General features: G+C 42.4%; 1 protein-coding gene across 2 annotated transcripts in view; it reads left to right on the top strand.

Annotated features, from left to right (window-relative positions):
* Positions 1-394: 394 nt before the first annotated feature.
* LOC115467087 (24-hydroxycholesterol 7-alpha-hydroxylase) overlaps positions 395-19,857 on the top strand; it is a 306,871-nt gene continuing 287,408 nt past the window's right edge. For both annotated transcript variants that reach the window (XM_030198776.1, XM_030198775.1), the window contains exons 1-2: positions 395-614; positions 18,309-18,444. In XM_030198776.1, the coding sequence (XP_030054636.1) occupies positions 420-614; positions 18,309-18,444 (331 nt within the window). In that variant the 5' untranslated portion in view covers positions 395-419. The remainder of the gene's footprint in view (positions 615-18,308; positions 18,445-19,857) is intronic.

Raw genomic sequence — 19,857 nt, 5'->3', positions numbered from 1 at the left:
GGTCAAACGTTTATCAAAAGTGCGATTGTGGTGACTAGGACAGCAAACTGCTGAACCAATTTCACAGTTTTGTAAGGGGGGAGAAAATCCCACCTCATGAGCTTCTTTAGCACTGGTAGGTAAGAGAGCAAGGTTCGCATAGCCATATTTTAAAAGAACTTAGATTTACAAAGTTACATAGAGGCTCATTTTCAAAGCACATAGACTTACAAAGTTACACAGGTTACTATGGGAATTTGCAAGTCTAGTCTTGCTTTGAAAATAAACCCCTCAGGGCTGCAGGAGAGAATAGCAAACCTGCCTCCCTACCCGGTGTATATGCCAATTCCTCCTGATTGGCTCGGGAGGAGAGAGGCAGGTGACACGAGGGCACATTAGGAGTCTGGTTACCTTGCCAGATGCAGTGCTAGTTCTGAGAGATGGAGCTGAGTCCTGCTGCAGGTGCCACCGTCCTTTTGCTGTCACTAACGTTGGCTGCTGTGATCGCCTCTGTTTTCAGCAGGAGACGGAGCTCTCAGCGGCCCCCATGCATCGGTGGATGGATCCCTTGGCTCGGAGCTGCGCTTTGGTTGAGAAAAGCTCCTCTGCAATTCATTGAGCAGAGCAGAATTAAGGTACTGCTGCAGCTGCATTTACTCACTGGCGCTGATGTGTTAGAAGCACATTATTTAAGTCGGGCTCCGTTGTTGTTAGTAGTGATGTGCAATGGGTAGGAAAAGAGAGGGAGATGAATATCTTTTAAAGTCAATCAAACTCAAGCAGTGCTAGTCATGTTACTACTGTGATTTATTTTTATTGTGGTCCTAAAACCGATTCTTACTACTCAGTAGGGATAGACAACCCAAGCATTTTCATTTAGGGCTCTTTTTACTAAGGTGCGCTAACAATAAGTTTGCACCAAATGCTAAGATGCCCATTTTATTTTATTAGTAAAATGAGCCCTTAGTTTCTTTTCCAGTGCCTTTTACAGTATTGCTCATTATGAGAACATAAGCATCACCATCAGGTCCAGTATCCTTTTTCCAACAGTAGCCAATCCAGGTCATAATACTAATACTATTACTTCTTATATCCCACAAAACAATTATATGTGGAGTGCATTCAAGAAGCCAGACATCTTTGAGAAGTACAACAATATCAAAACATAATTTACTGATAAGATGAAAGCTATAGGGCCCTTTGACAAAGCTGTGGTAAGCACCAATGTGTGCTTTCTCAGTAAAAAAAAATGGCTTATTTTGGGGCACCTCGCAGTAATTTAGATGTGCGCATGCTACCACACACTACAAAATAAAGAGTATTTATTAGCGTGTCTGGAAGTGAAGAGAGGACATGTTCTGCACTAATTGATTAGCATACCTACATTGCCACATACTAACCGATTAGCGCATGTTTAGCATTTGGGTGGTGGTAAGTGCTCACATGTTAATGGGAAAATTTGGATGTGGACATTAATACAGAAAATAGAAGACCATTTTACCCCAGCAGTAAAAATGGCCTTAGTGCGACAGAATGACCCACACAGAAAAGCGCTAAGGCCAGTTTTTAGTGCTGTTTGGTTAAAGGCAGTGCTTTTTTTGTGCTGGTACGCAACGGTACGGCATACCGGCACCTTTTTGTTCTCTACCCCTGGAGCATCCAGCCGAAACTGGAAGGGCTCCGAGAGTCTCCTGCTGCGATTTCTTCTTCTATCGTGCTGCACGTACAAGATCACTTTACAGTGTTCTCGGCGGGTCTGCCGAGGTGCTATTTGCGGTCGTGCTGTGTCCCACGTCGCACAAATGAGGCGCAATCGAGTGTCGGGAAATACAGGGCAACCTGGCTAATATATCGACTTGCCATATGCTCTGGACATCAGTAATAATACATTGAAAAATTAACAAATGTTTCAACGAAAGCTACACCGCACGCCGTCGGTAAAGCTACGGAGGTGCTGTCATATAACAGTCAGAAGGTTGCCCTCCCCTACCCCCCCCCCCCCCATATACATGCTTCTGCCTCTTATTAATTTAATTTGATCATGGGCTTGACATTATCTTGCATTTCTGAATCACTTTTCTTAATTGTAACAATTTCAGGGCGGGCAACAAGTATTTCAAAACACAGCTTGTCTTCTGGTTATTTATTTATTTATTTTATTTGTAGCATTTGTATCCCACATTTTCCCACCTATTTGCAGGCTCAATGTGGCTTACATTTGCCGTAATGGCGGTTGCCATTTCCGGTTAACAGAATTACAATTGGTATTGAAATGGCTGCACCTTCCGGGGTGAAATAAAAAGACATGCAGTGGTCAATGCTTAAACAATCAGTCTCGCTTTCAGATTAAATGCCAAAAAATTAAATAACTAATTTAAATGAAAGAGGATCCCACTACTGTGAATGTGCTAAGTAACGCAAGGGTACAGGGATTGTGGCGTTTGTGCCCCCGAGAAACGTTACACAGAAATAGCCCCGTTATTGAAAACGTTTTGAGGTTTGTATTTTTAAATGTCCAAAAAAAAAAAAAAATCCAGCTAAACCATGCAGTATTGCTGGGTGGTGCTGTGCGCTTATCTATGTTCTGTCACCCAGATCCCTGTGTGCTTTTGCTAAGTTTGCATTTGCTGCTCTGTGGGAGCTTTGGCAATTCAGAGCCAAGGGTCTCTGCACTGTAAACAAACCCAGTGTTCCTCCTTTCCCAGATCCACCTTTTACATGTACACAGTGCCCTTGATCCGGGAGGAGGGGGCGTGAGGCAGCCTGCTGTTCCTGCCTTCAGGATCAGGCTCACAGCTGTAGAGCAGATCAGATGTGCAATCAGCAAAAACAAACTGGAAAAGCAGCCATTGCCTAATGATGCTGGAAAGACAACATCATAATCACAGCAACAGCAAAACCAATTTTTAAAAAAAGATCAGATTTTAATCAGTGTCATAACATGAAGACTTCAAGAGATCTAACTATATAAAAGACAAGTGACCGACTCACCCGCAAATGCGTAGACTTCCCTCTCTGTCCCGCCCTCGCCTCAAGACGTGATGACGTCAGAGGGCGGAACAGAGGGAAACGGACGCTGCCGATGGAGCCTGGAGACGAAGCAACATCGCCAACGCACCACCCTCCACCCCCCCCCATCCCCGACATCGTCGTCGCCGCTCCCGCCCCCCTCCGTATCAGGCCCCCTGCACTGACATGACAGCGCCTCTCACCTCCGTGTGGAAGCGCTGCAGGCAGCAGCAGAGCGATCTGCTGCTGCCTACAGCATTTTCACACGGAGATGAGAGGCGCTCTCATGTCAGTGCAGGGGCCCACGGCACATAGGGGGGAGGGAGCGGTGGCAAGGAAGGTAGCCGGACATGGGGGGAGGGCAGGGGGGAGAGAGGAGGGTTGCTGGACATGGGGGAAGAGCAGGGCAGAGAGGAGGGTTGCTGGACATAGTCTAAGCGAGAGGTGATAAGAGCGTGGATGAGGGTTCTGGTAGTGTGCCCAGAAAGGAAAGGGCGAATTTTGCTGATATTATAGAGAAAGAAACGACAGGTTTTAGCAGTCTGTTGAATATGTGCAGAGAAGGAGAGAGAGGAGTCGAAGATGACCCCAAGGTTACAAGCTGATGAGACAGGAAGGATGAGAGTGTTATCCACAGAAATAAGAGAATGGGGGAGGAGGAGAGGTTGGTTTAGGGGGAAAGATAAGAAGCTCAGTCTTGGTCATGTTTAGTTTCAGATGGCGCTGAGACATCCAGGCAGCAATGTCAGACAGGCAGGCTGATACTTTGGCTGAGATTTCTGGTGTGGAGAGGTAGATCTGGGAGACATCAGCGTAAAGATGATATTGAAAACCATGGGATAAGATCAGAGTACCAAGGGAAGAAGTATAGATGGAGAAGAGAAGAGGTCCCAGGACAGATCCCTGAGGTACACCAACTGACATTGGGATAGAAGTAGAGGACAGTGCTAGACAGACTTTTACGGTCTGTGTCCCAGAAATGAGAAGACGAATGGACTGGAATGAGCTTCAAATGCAACTCCAGTAGTTGGAACATAAGGATAGGGCCAGATAGACTTCTGTGGTCTTTGTTCCAGAAACACGAAAGAAAGACCATAATCAAGTATATAATATCACACTCGTTGATTTAATGATGAATTGATCATGAGTGTGACTATTGGCAGAGTTGATGGACCGTTCAGGTCTATTTGCTGTCACTTACTATGTTACTATTAATTCTCTTTGCTACCAGGCTGGTGCACAGACCTCAGCTCTGACACAGGCACGAGAATCAGATGTCACCTGACCTACTGGTGCGTGCATGTGGCGAACTCTCAGCACACAGTGCAAGTGAATCAGAGACAAGTCTTACATGTGCGCACCAGAGTGTTCCAACTTCTGTTCCTTCCTTGCCTACAGTGCTGTGGCTCAAATCCAGAGAGAGACTGAGGGAGTTGACTGGAATTTTCTTTTATGTACCATTAAATTCTTACGGGGATGGGTGGGGATGGGTGGTGATGGGTTAAATTCTTGCGGGGACGGGTGGGGATGGGTAAGATTTCAGCAGGGACGGGTGGGGATGGGTAAGATTCCAGCGGGGACGGGCGGGGATGGGTAAGATTTCTGTCCCCGTGCAACTCTCTAGTTGGAGGGTTGAGAGAATGGACTAAGGGAAGGAGAGGTGGAGGTGACCTGGTTGAGAATTCAAGTTTAATCTTGTGAACCTTATCATGAAAGAACTCAGCCAGAGTCTGGGGGAAAGAGAAGGAGGGGTTGGAGGTGAAAGCACTTTGAGGAGAGAGTTCAGTGTGGCAAAGAGATGATGAGGGTTTGAGCCAAGAGAATTTGTCAACTGGATGTAATAATCCTGTTTGGCAAGTAAAAGAGCAGACTGGAAGGAGGTCAGCAAGAATTTGAAATGTATGAAGTCAGCATGGGCACGGGATTTCAGCCAAAGGCAATCAGCACAGCAGGCACAGGAATGTAGGTAGCGGATTCTAGAGGTCAGCCAAGCTAGTAAACACAATGAGTTCCACCATGTTAAGTAAGTTACTTTAGATAAGTCTTTCCAGCAGAAGAAAAGCGTTCTTAAGGCCAGATGAAGAAGTATGTCCAATAATTGTGCTTGATATTTATCCAGTGGAGATTGTATTGCCAAGGAGCCTAATATGGCTATCTTGTAGGAGAAGGAATCCGATATATTTAATGTGGATGATGTGGAGGGGCATAATCGAACGGGGTGCCCAAGTTTTCATGAGGGCGTCCTCGCAGGACGTCCCCGTTAGAGATGGTCATCCCCGGTTTTCAGCCATAATGGAAAACGAGGACGCCCATCTCAAAAACAAATCCAAGCCCTTTGGTCGTTGGAGGAGCCAGAATTCGTAGTGCACTGGTCCCCCTCACATGCCAGGACACCAACTGGGCACCCTAGGGGGCACTGCAGTGGACTTCATAAATTGCTCCCAGGTGCATAGCTCCCTTACCTTGGGTGCTGAGCCCCTTAAAACCCACTCCCCACAACTGTACACCACTACCGTAGTCCTAAGGGCTGAAGGGGGGCACCTACATGTGGGTACAGTGGGTTTCGGGTGGATTTTGGAGGGCTCACATTTACCACCACAAGTGTAACAGGTAGGGGGGGATGGGCCTGGGTCCGCCTGGCTGAAGTGCACTGCACCTACTAAAACTGCTCCAGGGACCTGCATACTGCTGTCATGGAGCTGGGTATGATGTTTGAGGCTGGCAAAAAATATTTTTAAAGTTTTTTTTAGGGTGGGAGGGGGTTAGTGACCACTGGGGGAGGTCATCCCCGATTCCCTCCGGTGGTCATCTGGTCATTTAGGGCACCTTTTCATGGCTTGGTCGCAAGATAAAATGGACCAAGTAAAGTCGGCCAAGTGCTTGTCAGGGATGCCCTTCTTTTTTCCATTATCGGCCAAAGAAGCCCATCTCTTAATCATGCCCCAGTCCCGCCTTCGCTACGGTGCCGACACGCCCCCGTGAACTTTGGTCATCCCTGTGACGGAAAGCAGTTGATGACGCCCAAAATCGCCTTTCGATTATGCCGATTTGGGTGACCCTGAGAGAAGGACGCCCATCTCCCGATTTGTGTCAGATGGGCGCCCTTCTCTTTTTGTGTCGGAAGATGGGCGCCCTTCTCTTTCGAAAATAAGCCTGATAGTATTCCATACTAAGCACCAGTACTCTTGTATAAATGAAATTGAGTAAATAATGTGTGTGAGTTCCAGTGTTCATATCAAAAGTCCAGCATTTATCCATGTGGTTTTTTGTTGTTTTGTTTAAGTTGGCAAGTTTAGATGGTGTCCAAAATGCTTTATGCACTAGAAAAAACATGGATTGTAAGGTAGATGCTGATTTGGTGGTATGTGCAGCTTTATGCCAAATGTTTTGCCACTCTTGTTCATCTAATTGGAAATTTAACTCATGTTCCCATGACTGCATAGTATTAAAAGGTAAACTAAATTTAGTTTGTTGAATTATTTTGTACCATTTACATGCAGCTTTTTTGGATGTCATTAGAGTTCTGCATAGTTGCCAGCAACTAGGAGAGTTGGTAGATAGCTTATTTATGTCTATGACTGCAGCTACACAATGCTTAAGTCTGAATTGGGATTTCCTAATTGTTCTGTTTCAATACTATCCTTCAAGGATACTGCACACTGAATCGTGTGCTCCTGGGCGACTGTTGGCTCTTCCCCCCCCCCCCCCCCCCCCACCAACTCTTTTTAGTTTAAAAGCTTCTCTATGTCCTTTTTAAAAGTTAGCACTAGCCCCCTGGTTCCATCCCGGTTAAGGTGGAGTTAATCCAATAGGATACCCCAATCCCAGAATGTGGCCCATTTCCTAACAAATCTAAGTCTCTCATCCCTACACCATTGTCTCAACCACCATGCATTGAGACTTTGGAGCTCTGCCTGCTTCTTGGGTCCTGCACTTGGAATGGGGAGCATTTCTGAAAATACTACCTTGAAGGTTCTGGACTTCATCTTTACCCAAGAGCCTGTGGCTTCTGGAACCTCCATCCCACATTTTCCTATGTCATTGGTCTGCATTCAATTCAACAAGTGGCTAAAAGAGAGAAACGGGCTTAGATCCATGTCAATCTGGATTTACGAGTTTTGGAGTGAATATGGCCCTCATATCAGACAATCTTCACAAGCGACAAGGGATTTGCCTTGATGTTAGTAATGCTGGATTTCTCAGGTGCTTTTGAAACTGTGGATCACAATAGCATGCTAGAACAGCTGGTTTAAGTGGCGCACAGTATTTGCCTGATTCAAGTCCTATCTATCAGTTCATAGTTTGGCAGCACTTCACTGCCACCTTGATCACTGACCTGCAAGGTACTACAAGGATCCATACTGTCTCCTATTTCTTATACCACCTGAAGCTACTTGTTAGCTAATTTGGTCAATGGACACTCAGTTCTACATCTATGTGGATGACATCCAGCTATTCATACCCATTGATCCAGGCCAGTGCCAGGCCTACGGTCTACGCACTTAAAATGGCAAGGAGAAATCAAGATCAAGTATGCATATGTAATATCACATCATACCATATGCTATGAGTTTATCTTGTTGAGCAGACTGGATGGACTGTACAGGTCTTTATCTTGTCATCTACTGTGTTAGTATGGTGTTCATTTTCAAAAGAGAAAAACACCTCAAAAGCGGCACAAGTGGCAAATGGACATTCTAGCAAAAAAAAGTCTCAATTTTCAAAACTCAGAATTGTGATGTTTTACGATAAGGCTCTGTCACTAATTCTGCAGAGCATTGGAACCTCTCGCAGATGGTGTTCAGAACAAAGTTTATTAAAGATTCTTCCAAAACAATGAGGATGACCCGACATTCCTGTTTCGGCCTTTCGGGCCTGCCTCAGGGGTCTATAGAGTTTAAAAATCATACGCATTAAAAAGAAATAAATATACAGTTGTCCATAAACATGTAAATAAAAAAAATACACATAAAAATACATAAATAAATTAAAAAGATGACGTACCTAGGAATTTCAATATGTATTCCTAGACTAGTCATCAAAGAATTAAACTTCCTGTTAACAATATTAAAAATATTAAAACAAATTTGAGGTACAAAAAGAGACATAACTAATATACATTGCAGGAAAAGGAACATATGCGTATTGTGAATAAGGCGAAATCCAAGATGAAAGGCTAATGTGATCACACAATCCAAAATATATAAACAAATATGTAAAGAAGTTTACATGCATAAATAATGTAATCATGCTTGAAAGACATACATGAATTAGCAATGTATAAAACACGTATGTTTTGATGCATCATATCAATAAAAAATATACAATAAAAAGTAAAAATGACATGGTTTATAAAACATTAAAGTATGAATAACACACAAAGTATGATATTTCAAGGGCAGTAGATATAAATTACTAATTAAAAAATGCTTATAAAGCATATGTTTATGATATGTATGCAAGTATCAGACACATAGAAATTGACAAGCAATAAATAAAATACTTTCATAAATCTTGTCTACACATGGGTAGTTAAGATATTAAAATGGCAGTAAACAGCAATTGCTAATTAGAAAATGCATATAATGGATATGTTTATGATATATATATACAGTCCCAGACTGTGAAATATACAATCAAAAAGAGGAACAGACTTGGGGAACTCAAGATGAAAGTAACCAGCAAAAAAGAAACTAGAGAATAAATAAGTAATGAATCGTAGGCAGACATCTATATTGAATGCAAAACTTTAAAAATCGTTATTTGTATGTGTTTGTGTAGTGTTGAAAAAAATATTTTTTAAAAACCCATTTTATTTTTAAAAATGGGGGGGCACGAGGAAAAGGCTAAATATAATTAACAAGAGGGAAAAGGGGGGTCCACTTCTTCCACAAAAAGGGTCCTAATAAAACTTTGTTTGGAGCTCTTACTACTGTGGTTTGACTGGTCACTTGGACTTGGTTTTCTTCCACCTTTTGTTTAAATATAATTAACGGCAAGGAAAATGTATGCACAACAAACAAAAAAGAGATAAAGAAAGCTGTTAAACTAAAAAGCATAGTGCTACAAGATAAAAAAAATGATTTAAAAAACATCATAAGTGAAACCGTTGAATAAGAGCAAACGCGGCACTGCGGGGTAAAAGATGTGATGATAGTAAAAGTTCAAACACAGTTGAACAGGACCTAGTGCTGCACTGCGGGGTAAAAGATGGACGTAATTAAAATACAATCACAAAATAGATGATAAATCAGAAAGAAAAAAAATTACCACTCAGAACAGAGTCTCAAACACGGATGTAGCGCTAAGTGCTGTATCTTTACGCAAAAGGGGAACTTTCTAGTTACCAGTTGGCTTTAAAAGAGTCAGAGATAGTGACGTCACCAGAAAAAAATACCAAAACTCAAAGACCTCAAAAAAGAAATATACAAATAAGATAAAAAGAAAAAGGAAACAAGGAGGAATCTAGACCGTCTATAAAAATTGTCATTAAAAATGATCCAAAAAGTGAAAAAATAATATAAAAATAAAAAATGTAAAAAGGAGATGTTATCTCAAACTACAAACATCTGCATATGTAAAAGAAGGGATCAAACTACATGTATATACAAAAGTTAAAAAAAAGGGCAAAATGAGGGAATACAAGAATAAAATAAACTAGTTAAGATTTGAACATTTTTGAAAAATAATAATAAAAGAGAAAAAATAAAAAATAAAAACACTAATTGTTTGCCATAACTAAAGAAAGGGGAGAAAACGGAGTGTAATATGAAGCAGGGAAAGAAAAAACACCACAAAGGAAAACTATATAAACAAAAACATGTGTCTACAACTATCCAGGCTACTGAAATAAATTTTAAAAAAAATAAAAAAATAAAAAAATATAAAACACAAAAAACAACTAATGAAAAATGGGGGAAAATATATTCACAAAAAAGTGTGAAGTCCATCTCAGTGTTTAAGCCATTGGGTGCAAGAGTGCCCAAAGTATATATCAATCTTTGTTCCTCACGTAGTAATTTAATATCGATTTTTCCACCACACCACGTTACTTGTATTTTCTTAGCAACAAAGAACTTTAAATCATCAATAGTATGATTCTTTTCTTCCCAATGTGTTACCAAAGGTGCACTTTTAACATTTTTTCCAATGCAACTTCCATGTTCAATTATTCTGGTCTTAATAGCTTTTTGTTTTACCTACATAAAGAAAATTGTAAGGGCATATAATTATATATATAACGCCAATAGTGTTACAGTTTGAAAAACAGTTAAGTTGAAGACTCTTGTTAGTATTAGGGCATACAAAAGATGTTCAGGTCAAAGAATGCCTGCATATTGAACAGCGGTCACATGGTGTATGTCCACTACCTGCTGATTTGATAGTGTCTAACTCTGGAAGGGTGGATGAGACTAAGAACTCTTTCAAATTTCGATTAAGTGAGTAAGCAACAACCAGATATTTACCTCTAAAACATTCATGTGTTCCAAGAATATGCCAATGTTTTTTGATAATTATATTAATGCCTCCTGCTAAATGTGAACATTTTGAAGTGCATACTAAATCTGGTTTGGATTTGTCAGTGGTGTAGGTCAAAAGCGTTTGTCTATCTTTTTCTATTGCTTTAGTTAAACTCTTACCTATGCATTCCCGAGGATAGCCTCTATGAGCAAATCTACTAGACATATGTGTTGATTTTACCTGAAAATCATCAAAATCAGTACATAGTATACATAATCTCAAAATTGCGAGTACGCAAATTCTCTAAGTGATCAATTAGGGAAACTAGTAAAACGTAAATAATTGTTTCTATCAGTTGTTTTTTTTTATATATCGTCTTGAAACGAAACGTGGTTTCTGAATCAAAATATCCAATAAAAAGGAATTGCTGTTTACTGCTATTTTAATATCTTAACTACCCATGTGTAGACAAGATTTATGAAAGGATTTTATTTATTGCTTGTCAATTTTTATGTGTCTGATACTTGCATACATATCATAAACATATGCTTTATAAGCATTTTTTCATTAGCAATTTATGTCTACTGCTCTTGAAATGTCATACTTTCTATGTGTTATTCATACTTTAATGTTTTATAAACCATTTCATTTTTATTTTTTATTGATATGATGCATCAAAACATACTTGTTTTATACATTGCTAATTCATGTATGTCTTTCAAGCATGATTACATCATTTATGTATGTAGACTTCTTTACATATTTGTTTATATATTTTGGATTGTGTGATCACATTAGCCTTTCATCTTGGATTTTGCCTTTTTCACAATACGCATATGTTCCTTTCCCTGCAATGTATATTAGTTGTGTCTCTTTTTGTACCTCATATTTGTTTTAATATTTTTAATATTGTTAACAGGAAATTTAACTCTTTGACGACTAATCTAGGAATACATATTGAATAACAAATTCCTTTTAATTCATATATGTATTTTTATGTGTATTTTTTATATACATGTTTATGGACCACTGTATATTTATTTCTTTTTAATGAGTTTGATTTTTAAACTCTATAGACCCCCGATGCAGGCCGGTAAGGCCGAAACAGGAGTCGTGTTGGGTCGTCCTCATTGTTTTGCGAGAGGTTCCATTGCTCTACTTTTTCTCGCTTGGCGTTTTCCCTCCAGTAGAGCATTTTGCCTTCTGTTTGTGACTAATTCTGCAGACCACTTTCTGCCAGAGAGTAGCTGAATAAAAAACAGGCTGTCTGAATTTTCGCCTTAACCTGAAGACAGAAAGGGAAGTATAATTTACTAGCAAGTAGTTTACCCTTTCAATCGCTGATAGCCCAGAGTGGATCACATAGCATCAAATAAAACCAAGCAACTTCACGGGATAAAATAAACAAACGAACAAAATTGCCAAACCTCACAGTACAATAAAACTATTAAACAATCTCAAAACAAATAATAAAATTAAAAGATGAAAAATAAGAAAAACACCAAAAACCAAGTTGAGGATAAGCAAGTCTTTCTACATCCTTCCTACCTGCCAAAGCAGTGTCAAGTCATTAATAAGCAAGCTGATCTACAATTTAAATAGAAATATGATCCACCTCTGTACCATCACTGCTAGAGAGGGACACTACCTACTCCATCCCATCTAAAAGGGAGATGACTCATAGAGAGAAGACATGTGCTCCACTAATATCAGACAGTGGAATCCAAGAAAACAGAAATCAGACTTCTTTCACTGGGGAGAATCCAAGATATTGGTCAATTAGCTCCAGAGCTGAGGGTGTGCTTTCCCTTGAAGCCCCTGGCTGTGTAGTCTTCCTATGGGGTTTTGATGGATACTTTTGTAGTGCCCAGTTCTAGCAAAAGTTGGAGCTTTCCTTCACAGCAGTGTGTGGGTATGGAGCTGTCTCTTTTGAGTTGGAAACATCTTTGAGACCCAAGGATCAGGCCTTTCTTCCCCCATTTGGACTGAGCAAAACAGGGCCGTGCCAACCCGGTAAGTGGGGTAAGCACGGCAGGGGGGCGCCTACCTTCGAGGGCGCCGCCGCCGCCCGCTGAGTCAGTGACGTGTGTTCAAAAATTTAAAAATAAACCTCTCTCGCGTTGGCACCTATGTGCATTCGCGATGCGCTGCTGCCTTCCCGTGCGCAGCAGCGCTTGTTTGTCTGTTTGGCACCGCCCCAGCCAGCTCTTCCACGAGGACCGGGTGTTGCCGCCGCCACCGCCGTGTTGGAGTGCTGCTGTTGAGAGAGGAGAGCCAGCAGCCTGGAAAGGAGGTATGGAGATCCTCTAAGGTTGTTGTTATGGCAGTTAAAGAATGGGAGATTGACCTGGGATTGCATTGGTAGGGATGAGGGGAGGACAACTGAAAATTGACATGGTATTGTGGGGGTGGGGTGGGGAAATGAGATGTGAAGATGATCTGGCATTGCAGTGGGATGGATTTGATTGTGACCTAGCATTATAGAGATAGAAGAGATGGCAAGGTGATCTAGCATTGCAGATGAAAAGAAGACCTAGAATTGTAAGAGAAAGTGAGAGGAGGGAAGATGGGACAGTGACCTTAAATTGAAGGTGGAAAGGATGTGAAGAGATGACCTGGAATTGCAGGGGCAGGAATGGGAAAGTGGAACATGGCCTGACACTGTAGGGAGAAGGGATGGAAAGGGGATGTGGAAGTATAGAGGGAAGGTGGCTTGAATTACATGGGAAATGGGAGCATAACGGTATAGTGACTGATGGGATAGGCTTGGTTGACCAGTATAGGCCTATTCTTATAGCCTGCAGAGAAAGCAACTCTGCATGTATTTGGCCAATGGCTGTGGTTTCTTGAGAAAGACCAGCACCTTAGTAAACATTTTAATTTTTCCTCACAACATGCTGAAGTCCTGTTATTTTCAAGCTGATTGCATTTACATGATTCACTTCTAAAATGCTGAATGCTTGTTCCTTTTCCAATTTAAAACAAGTTGTATTCATGTGAACACTTGGCAGCACATCTCAATATTATTTATATAAGGTCCCTAATTAGTCTACTGTTTACCTATGGTGCTAGTCCCAAAATGAAATATATTCTCTCCACACCCCACCCCACCCCAAATAAGCAGCAGAGCAGTTATCTATGAATGCAATAAGCAGGATACCTATGGGGCAATAGTTAAAGCCATTTATCCAGATCATGGCTTCTGTGGATGTTCTGTGGCATTATTTAGATACTGCTGACAACTATCTTTACACATCACCTTGGTACTACCTGGATAGTGTCAAGGTAGAGCTTGGGCAGCAATAAGAATTATCTGGCAAACAGCACTATTCAATCAGCTAATTGAATATCTACATAAAGCAGCATTATTTTTTTTACTATTTTTCCATCTGGATAGCAGCCAGTGCTAAATAAAATGCTGGCCACCCTGGTTGAACATTGATCCATTAGTATTTAGGCTTATAATTGTACTGTTGAAGTTTTATATTTTATGGTATCTGTTATACCATGTTTATGTCCTCATCAATAAAAACATAAAGCTAAGTGGTTGTAAACCCTTTATTTGTTCAGCAACCCCACAAAGATGCACTCCATCTTTCAGCTCCTATTTCCTTTGCATCTTTTGCCAAACTGGGGGGGGGGGGGGGGGGGGCACCAACTGATAGTCTGCAGGGGGCACCAGAGACCCTTGGCACGGCCCTGGAGCAAAACCTCCCATGAACTCACAGGAAATTTAGCTGGGTTCATTTCTGACTTCTTCTGACATAATTCCTCCCACTCAAGCAGGAACAGTAATGCAAGTACAGAGGAGGAAGAAATGTAACTCAGGCAAAGTGTTGTTTTTGATCTTTAACACTGAGTCCTTACATTGGGCTGGAAAAAAAGGTCAGGCGGGAAAGTGGTCCTCTCAGGTGCAGAAGCCCAGGAAGAAACACATTTTATAGATCAGGTATCTAGGGGAATCTTCTACTAAACGTATGTCTAGTAGCGCTATAGAAATGATAAGTAGTAGTACTAAACATTTAGATGTTGATATTCATAGTGAGTTAACTGGTTAAGAAAGACCCTTACCTGGTTAACTCGCACTGACCAGGCCCTGAGGGAATATTTAGCATCACTTACCTTGACGGTGCTGCTGAATATCCCCTCTAACATCTAATGCCAAAGTTGGCTATTATGAAGTGGTTCAAGGGCAAAGTCGGCACTTAGCCAGATAAGTGCCAATATTCAGCCCTTAACTGGTCAAGTAGAACCGCATAAATAGTAGTTCTCATCTTTGACCGGTTTAACAAACAGTTAAGGGCTGAATATTGGCACTTATCCGTTTAAATGTTGTCCATTACCTGGATATTTAATGCTGGTACCCAGACATGGAAGCAAAGGAAATAGTGGACTCAGCAAACTTCACAATGCTATGTTGACTGGCAGCATAATGCATTGTGAAGTTTGCTGAGTAAGCTTGGGAAGCACTTATGTAAGAGTATTTCAATTTGCAGAAAGTTGATCAGTTATTTTTATCTACATATTCTCTTTCTTGATTGGAAGTGAATAGACCCCTGACGCAGGCCTATACGGCCGAAACACGATTCGTGTCGGGTCGTTGTTTTAATTGTTTTGCAATAAAGAACTTGTTTGGGAGGACACCACTTGAGAGAGGATTTTTTTGTGTCCACTGTTTACTTTGCTTCGTTGTTCTTCTGTGGAGAGAACACCTTCTGTGTGTGTTGGCGTGTTTGGTACCCAGACATGGCCCAGCATTGAATATCCGAGCATAATTATAACAGCGGCAGTCAGCGTTTAAACAAAATTGGTGACTACCATCGGCTTAATATAAACCCCTTAGGTGCTTTGTGGATCACTTTGTCCGTCCAGGAAGGCCCATTTCTAAGCATCTGGAGGAATTACTAGGTCACTATCCTGCTCATTTTCGAAAGGGAAGGGCGCCCATTTTCCGACACAAATCGGAAGATGGCCGCCCTTCTCTTGAAGCCACCCAAATCTGCATAATGGAAAGCTGATTTTGGGCACTCTCAATTTCAGTCCGTCGCAGGAGCGGCCAAAGTTTAAGGGGGTGTGTCGGAGGCTTAGCAAAGGCGGGACTGGGGCGTGGGTAAGAGATGGGCGCCCTGGACCGATAATGGAAAAAAGAAGGGCGGCCCTGATGAGCATTTGGCCGACTTTACTTGGTCCATTTATTTTCAGGACCAAGCCTCAAAAAGGTGCCCAAACTGACCAGGTAACCACCGAAGGGAATCGGGGATCACCTCCCCGTACTCCCCCAGTGGTCACCAACCCCCTCCCACCCTAAAAAAAAAAATTAGAAACATTTTTGCCAGCCTGTAATGTCATACCCAGCTCCATGACAGCAGTATGCAGGTCCCTGGAGCAGTTTTAGTGGGTGCAGTACACTTCAGGCAGGCGGACCCAGGCCCATCCCCCCCACCTGTTAGTGGTGGCAAATGTGAGCCCTTCAAAACCCACCCGAAACCCACTGTACCCACATGTAGGTGCCCCCCTTCATCCCTAAGGGCTATGGTAGTGGTGTACAGTTGTGGGTAGTGGGTTGGGGGGGTTGGGGGGCTCAGCACCCAAAGTAAGGGAGCTATGCACCTGGGAGCTTTTTCTGAAGTCAACCGCAGTGCCCCCTAGGGTGCCCGGTTGGTGTCCTGGCATGTGAGGGGGGCCAGTGCACTACAAATGCTGGCCCCTCCCACGACCAAATGCCCTGGATTTGGCCGTTTTTGAGATTGGTGCTCTCGGTTTCCATTATCGGCGAAAACCAAGTTCACCCATCTCTAATGTCAACCTAAATGTTGGGATTTGGGCAGCCCGGACCATATTATCGAAACAAAAGTTGGTTGTCCATCTTGTTTTGATAATACGGTCAGCGCCACCCCTTCCCTAGTTTGTTCCCGGAGATGGGCGCCCATGTTCGATTATGCCCCTCTATAATACTGAAGCTCAGATTAGGACAGAAAATTGTAGAGTAGCATATTTAAGAAATAGCTGACTTCTGCTCTACATTTTTCAAACGTGCCAGGTGTTGTGCTAATTGAGGACACAGTGATAGTCCATCAGAAGTTAGAAAATTTGGAGAATCATTCTAGGCATTTGAACTTGAGGTTTCTGTAATTTCTTAAGTCTTGTTCCATCACCTGTTGATTTGCTTAAGAAATATTTTCAGGGGGACCTACAAGATTCTGTCTGAAGCTACTCCTTCATTAGCTAAGGCTTATTATTTACCACTGTGAGCCCATAAAGGGCCAAAATCAGTGCCCTAAGAGAAGAGCTGAACTCATATTGCATATTTGCATGTCCTGTGTGGGTGGGGTGGACTAAAGGAATCAGCAAAGCAACCTTGCTAGTTATGTTTACATCTGAGCTAGATATGCACTTTTTTTTAATTTTATTTTTGTAGTAGATTACTATGGCTTGATATTCAGCCGGTGGCGATTAGCATTTTTCTGACCACTGCCAGCATTAAACCCAGAAGTTCAAAGCCCCAGGCCATGTCTGGCACAGGCATTGAATTTCTGGTTTCCAGAGCCAGCTAATACATAGCCAGTTAAGTGTGATATTCAGCACTTGACCAGTTGAGGGGCACCACATAAAGGTAGGACTGACTATTATATGGTTCTATTTATGTAGTTAACTGGTCAAGTGCCTAGTCAGCTCCCAGAATGCCCCCAAAATAGCTGTTTTTCAATTCAGTGCTAACTGGTTATTTTTAGCCAGACTAACCGGTTACGTGACGCTGAAAATTAGCACATAGCCCTTAAACGATTTAACTGGCCAGGAACCATTTCTGGCTGGTTAAAATCACTTTGAATATTGACACCCAGATTACTGTGGGTCTTGAATCTGGATTTTTGCTGACTTTTTTTTTATTGCAACACAAGCTTGGCCATGAAGTAGGATATTTTGTCTCATGGAAAGGTTCTTAAGCTACAGTTTTTTTTTTTTTTTAATGTTCTGTTAAATTTACCTGTAGTTACTTGACTTTTTGACTCAGAAAAGGTAAGATACTATTTGGGTGCTTTGAATTCTGGAATGTTAAAGACAATATCTTGAGTGATGTCATCAGTTGTAACTGTTATTGCAGTCTGTGTAATAATTTGTAATATGTTTTCACTGTCTGTTTTAATTTTTTGTTTTGTTTTTTTTGTATATTTCTTGTTGATGCTAATTTATTTCCATTGGCTTTCCCCTTCCCCCAACCCCTGGTGTACCTAGAAGACTAAATGGAAGGATGGAAGAATTAAATTTTTCTGTTTGTACTTTAAACTTTGTTAGATACTTCCTTGATAAGCGTATTTTCTGTTTATGATAATTTTGAGCTGTATATTTTGAAATTTAAAAATACAAAGTAAGAACAGATGCCATAGACCAGGGATTCCCAAACCCCTCATGGGGGAACTCCAGCAGGTCAGATTTTCTGCATATCTGCAATGAATATTCATGAGATCGATTTGCATGCAGTGCTTCCAGTGCTTCCAGAATTAACCACATTCACATTCCGTATGGATATCCAGAAAACATGACTATCTAAGATTCCCCTAGGACAGATTTGGGAACCAGTGCAATAGATGTTTATTAGATTTCTATACATTATACATTTCTTTGAGTGAGTGAGATTAGTTAATCTGGGTGATAACTCTAATTAAAGTATTCATTTTTGCAAAACAAAGCATGTAGGGCAAGGGGATCTGTGACCTCATATGAAGCTTTTGAGGAAAAAGGAGTTGGGGGGGGGGGGGAGGGTTCATTGAGGTAAAGTTTGAGATCTACTGACCTAATATGATCAAGCTGGTAGAATGTTTTACTTTATTCCTCATAAATTTTGCGTTCTTTCTTTTTAGTATGGGCCAGTGTTCACCATTGTGGCAGTTGGTCACCGACTGACATTTGTGACAGATGAAGAGGGCTGTGCTGCATTCTTTAAATCAAAACAAGTAGATTTTCTGGCATTCATCCAAAGAGTTATGCAGAAAACAGGTATAGTAAAAAAAAAAAAAAAAATAGTGTATGTTCAGTTTTGGGAAAATGTTTGTGCACATCCCTAGGATGGTCTGTAATTTAGAAGAATTTATACCCAAAACAAGATAAGATCCTAAGATCCTTATCTAAACCATCTCTCAGTAACCCAAAGAGTGAGATTTACAGGCACTGTATTACAGATAGGGTCCAAGAAAACACAAGGGCAAACGGTCTGCAAGCTCCAAGATGGAAAACAAATGAAGCAGGGGCTGAAACTGTGGGGACTGGGGGCTTTAAAGGGGACAGGGAGAACTGGCTGGGGCTGAAGTTCGGGACTGGTGAGAGAAAAAGGCTGGGGTTGAAACTAGGGCTGAAAAGGGGACAGGGAGAAGTGGCTGGGGGCTGAAGCCCAGGACTGATGGGAGAAAAGGGCTGGGGACTGGTGGGATAGTGGGGCTGAAAAGGGTGGCAGGTGGGAATGTGCTGCCTTCACTTCAGTGGCGTAGCAAGGGCGGGGCGGTGGGGGCGGTCCGCCCCGGGTGTCCGCGGGTGGGGGGGGGTGCTCCGTTGCGTCGCTTCTCCTGCCATCGCCTGTCTTTTTCTTTTTTTAAATCCGTGCAGCCACGCAGGCAGCGCTTCGCGTCTGCCTTCCGTGTGCTGTGAAAGAAGTAAATCGCCAGCGCTGGCTTCGGGCCTTCCCTCGATGTCCCGCCCTCTTGTGAGGTAACTTCCTATTCTCCGAGGACAAGCAGGCTGCTTGTTCTCACTGATGGGTGACGTCCACGGCAGCCCCTCCAATCGGAACACTTTCTAGCGAAGTCCTTTGCTAGTCCTCATGCGCCGATGCGCACTGCGCATGCGCGGCCATCTTCCCGCCCGAACCGGCTCATGCCGGCCAGTCTTCTTTTGTCCGCGCTCGGTATGGTCGTGTTTCACCGTTCGTGCCCCAAAGTTGACCTCGCGCGTCGTTTATCGACTTCGTTCTTAAATAAAAAAAAAAAAAGGTGTCGGAAGGAGACCTTTATGGTTTTCTCCCTTCCCGTACTTCTAGTCTTTGCCCCAGTAAGTTTTCTTTCATCGTCGGGGTAGGCCCTATTTAGGCCTCGGTCGAAGGTTTTCTTCCCCCTATTTTTGCGGTGCCATTTTCGCCATTTCGAGTTTTGATCTCGCCGGCGCGATTTTTCCGCCCATGACATCGAAGTCTTCCAGCGGCTTCAAGAAGTGCACCCAGTGCGCCCGGGTAATCTCGCTCACTGACAGGCACGCGTCGTGTCTTCAGTGTCTGGGGGCTGGGCACCGCCCGCAGGCCTGTAGTCTGTGTTCCCTTTTGCAAAAGCGGACTCAGGTAGCGAGATTAGCCCAGTGGAACGTTTTGTTCTCGGGCTCTTCGTCGGCATCGGCACTGGGAGTATCGACTGCTTCGACGTCGTC

The sequence above is a fragment of the Microcaecilia unicolor genome, chromosome 3 (assembly GCF_901765095.1).
Source record: "Microcaecilia unicolor chromosome 3, aMicUni1.1, whole genome shotgun sequence".
Classification (NCBI taxonomy): Eukaryota; Metazoa; Chordata; class Amphibia; order Gymnophiona; family Siphonopidae; genus Microcaecilia; species Microcaecilia unicolor.
Note: the sequence above shows the minus strand (reverse complement) of the source record. Positions and strands in the feature narration are given on the sequence as shown.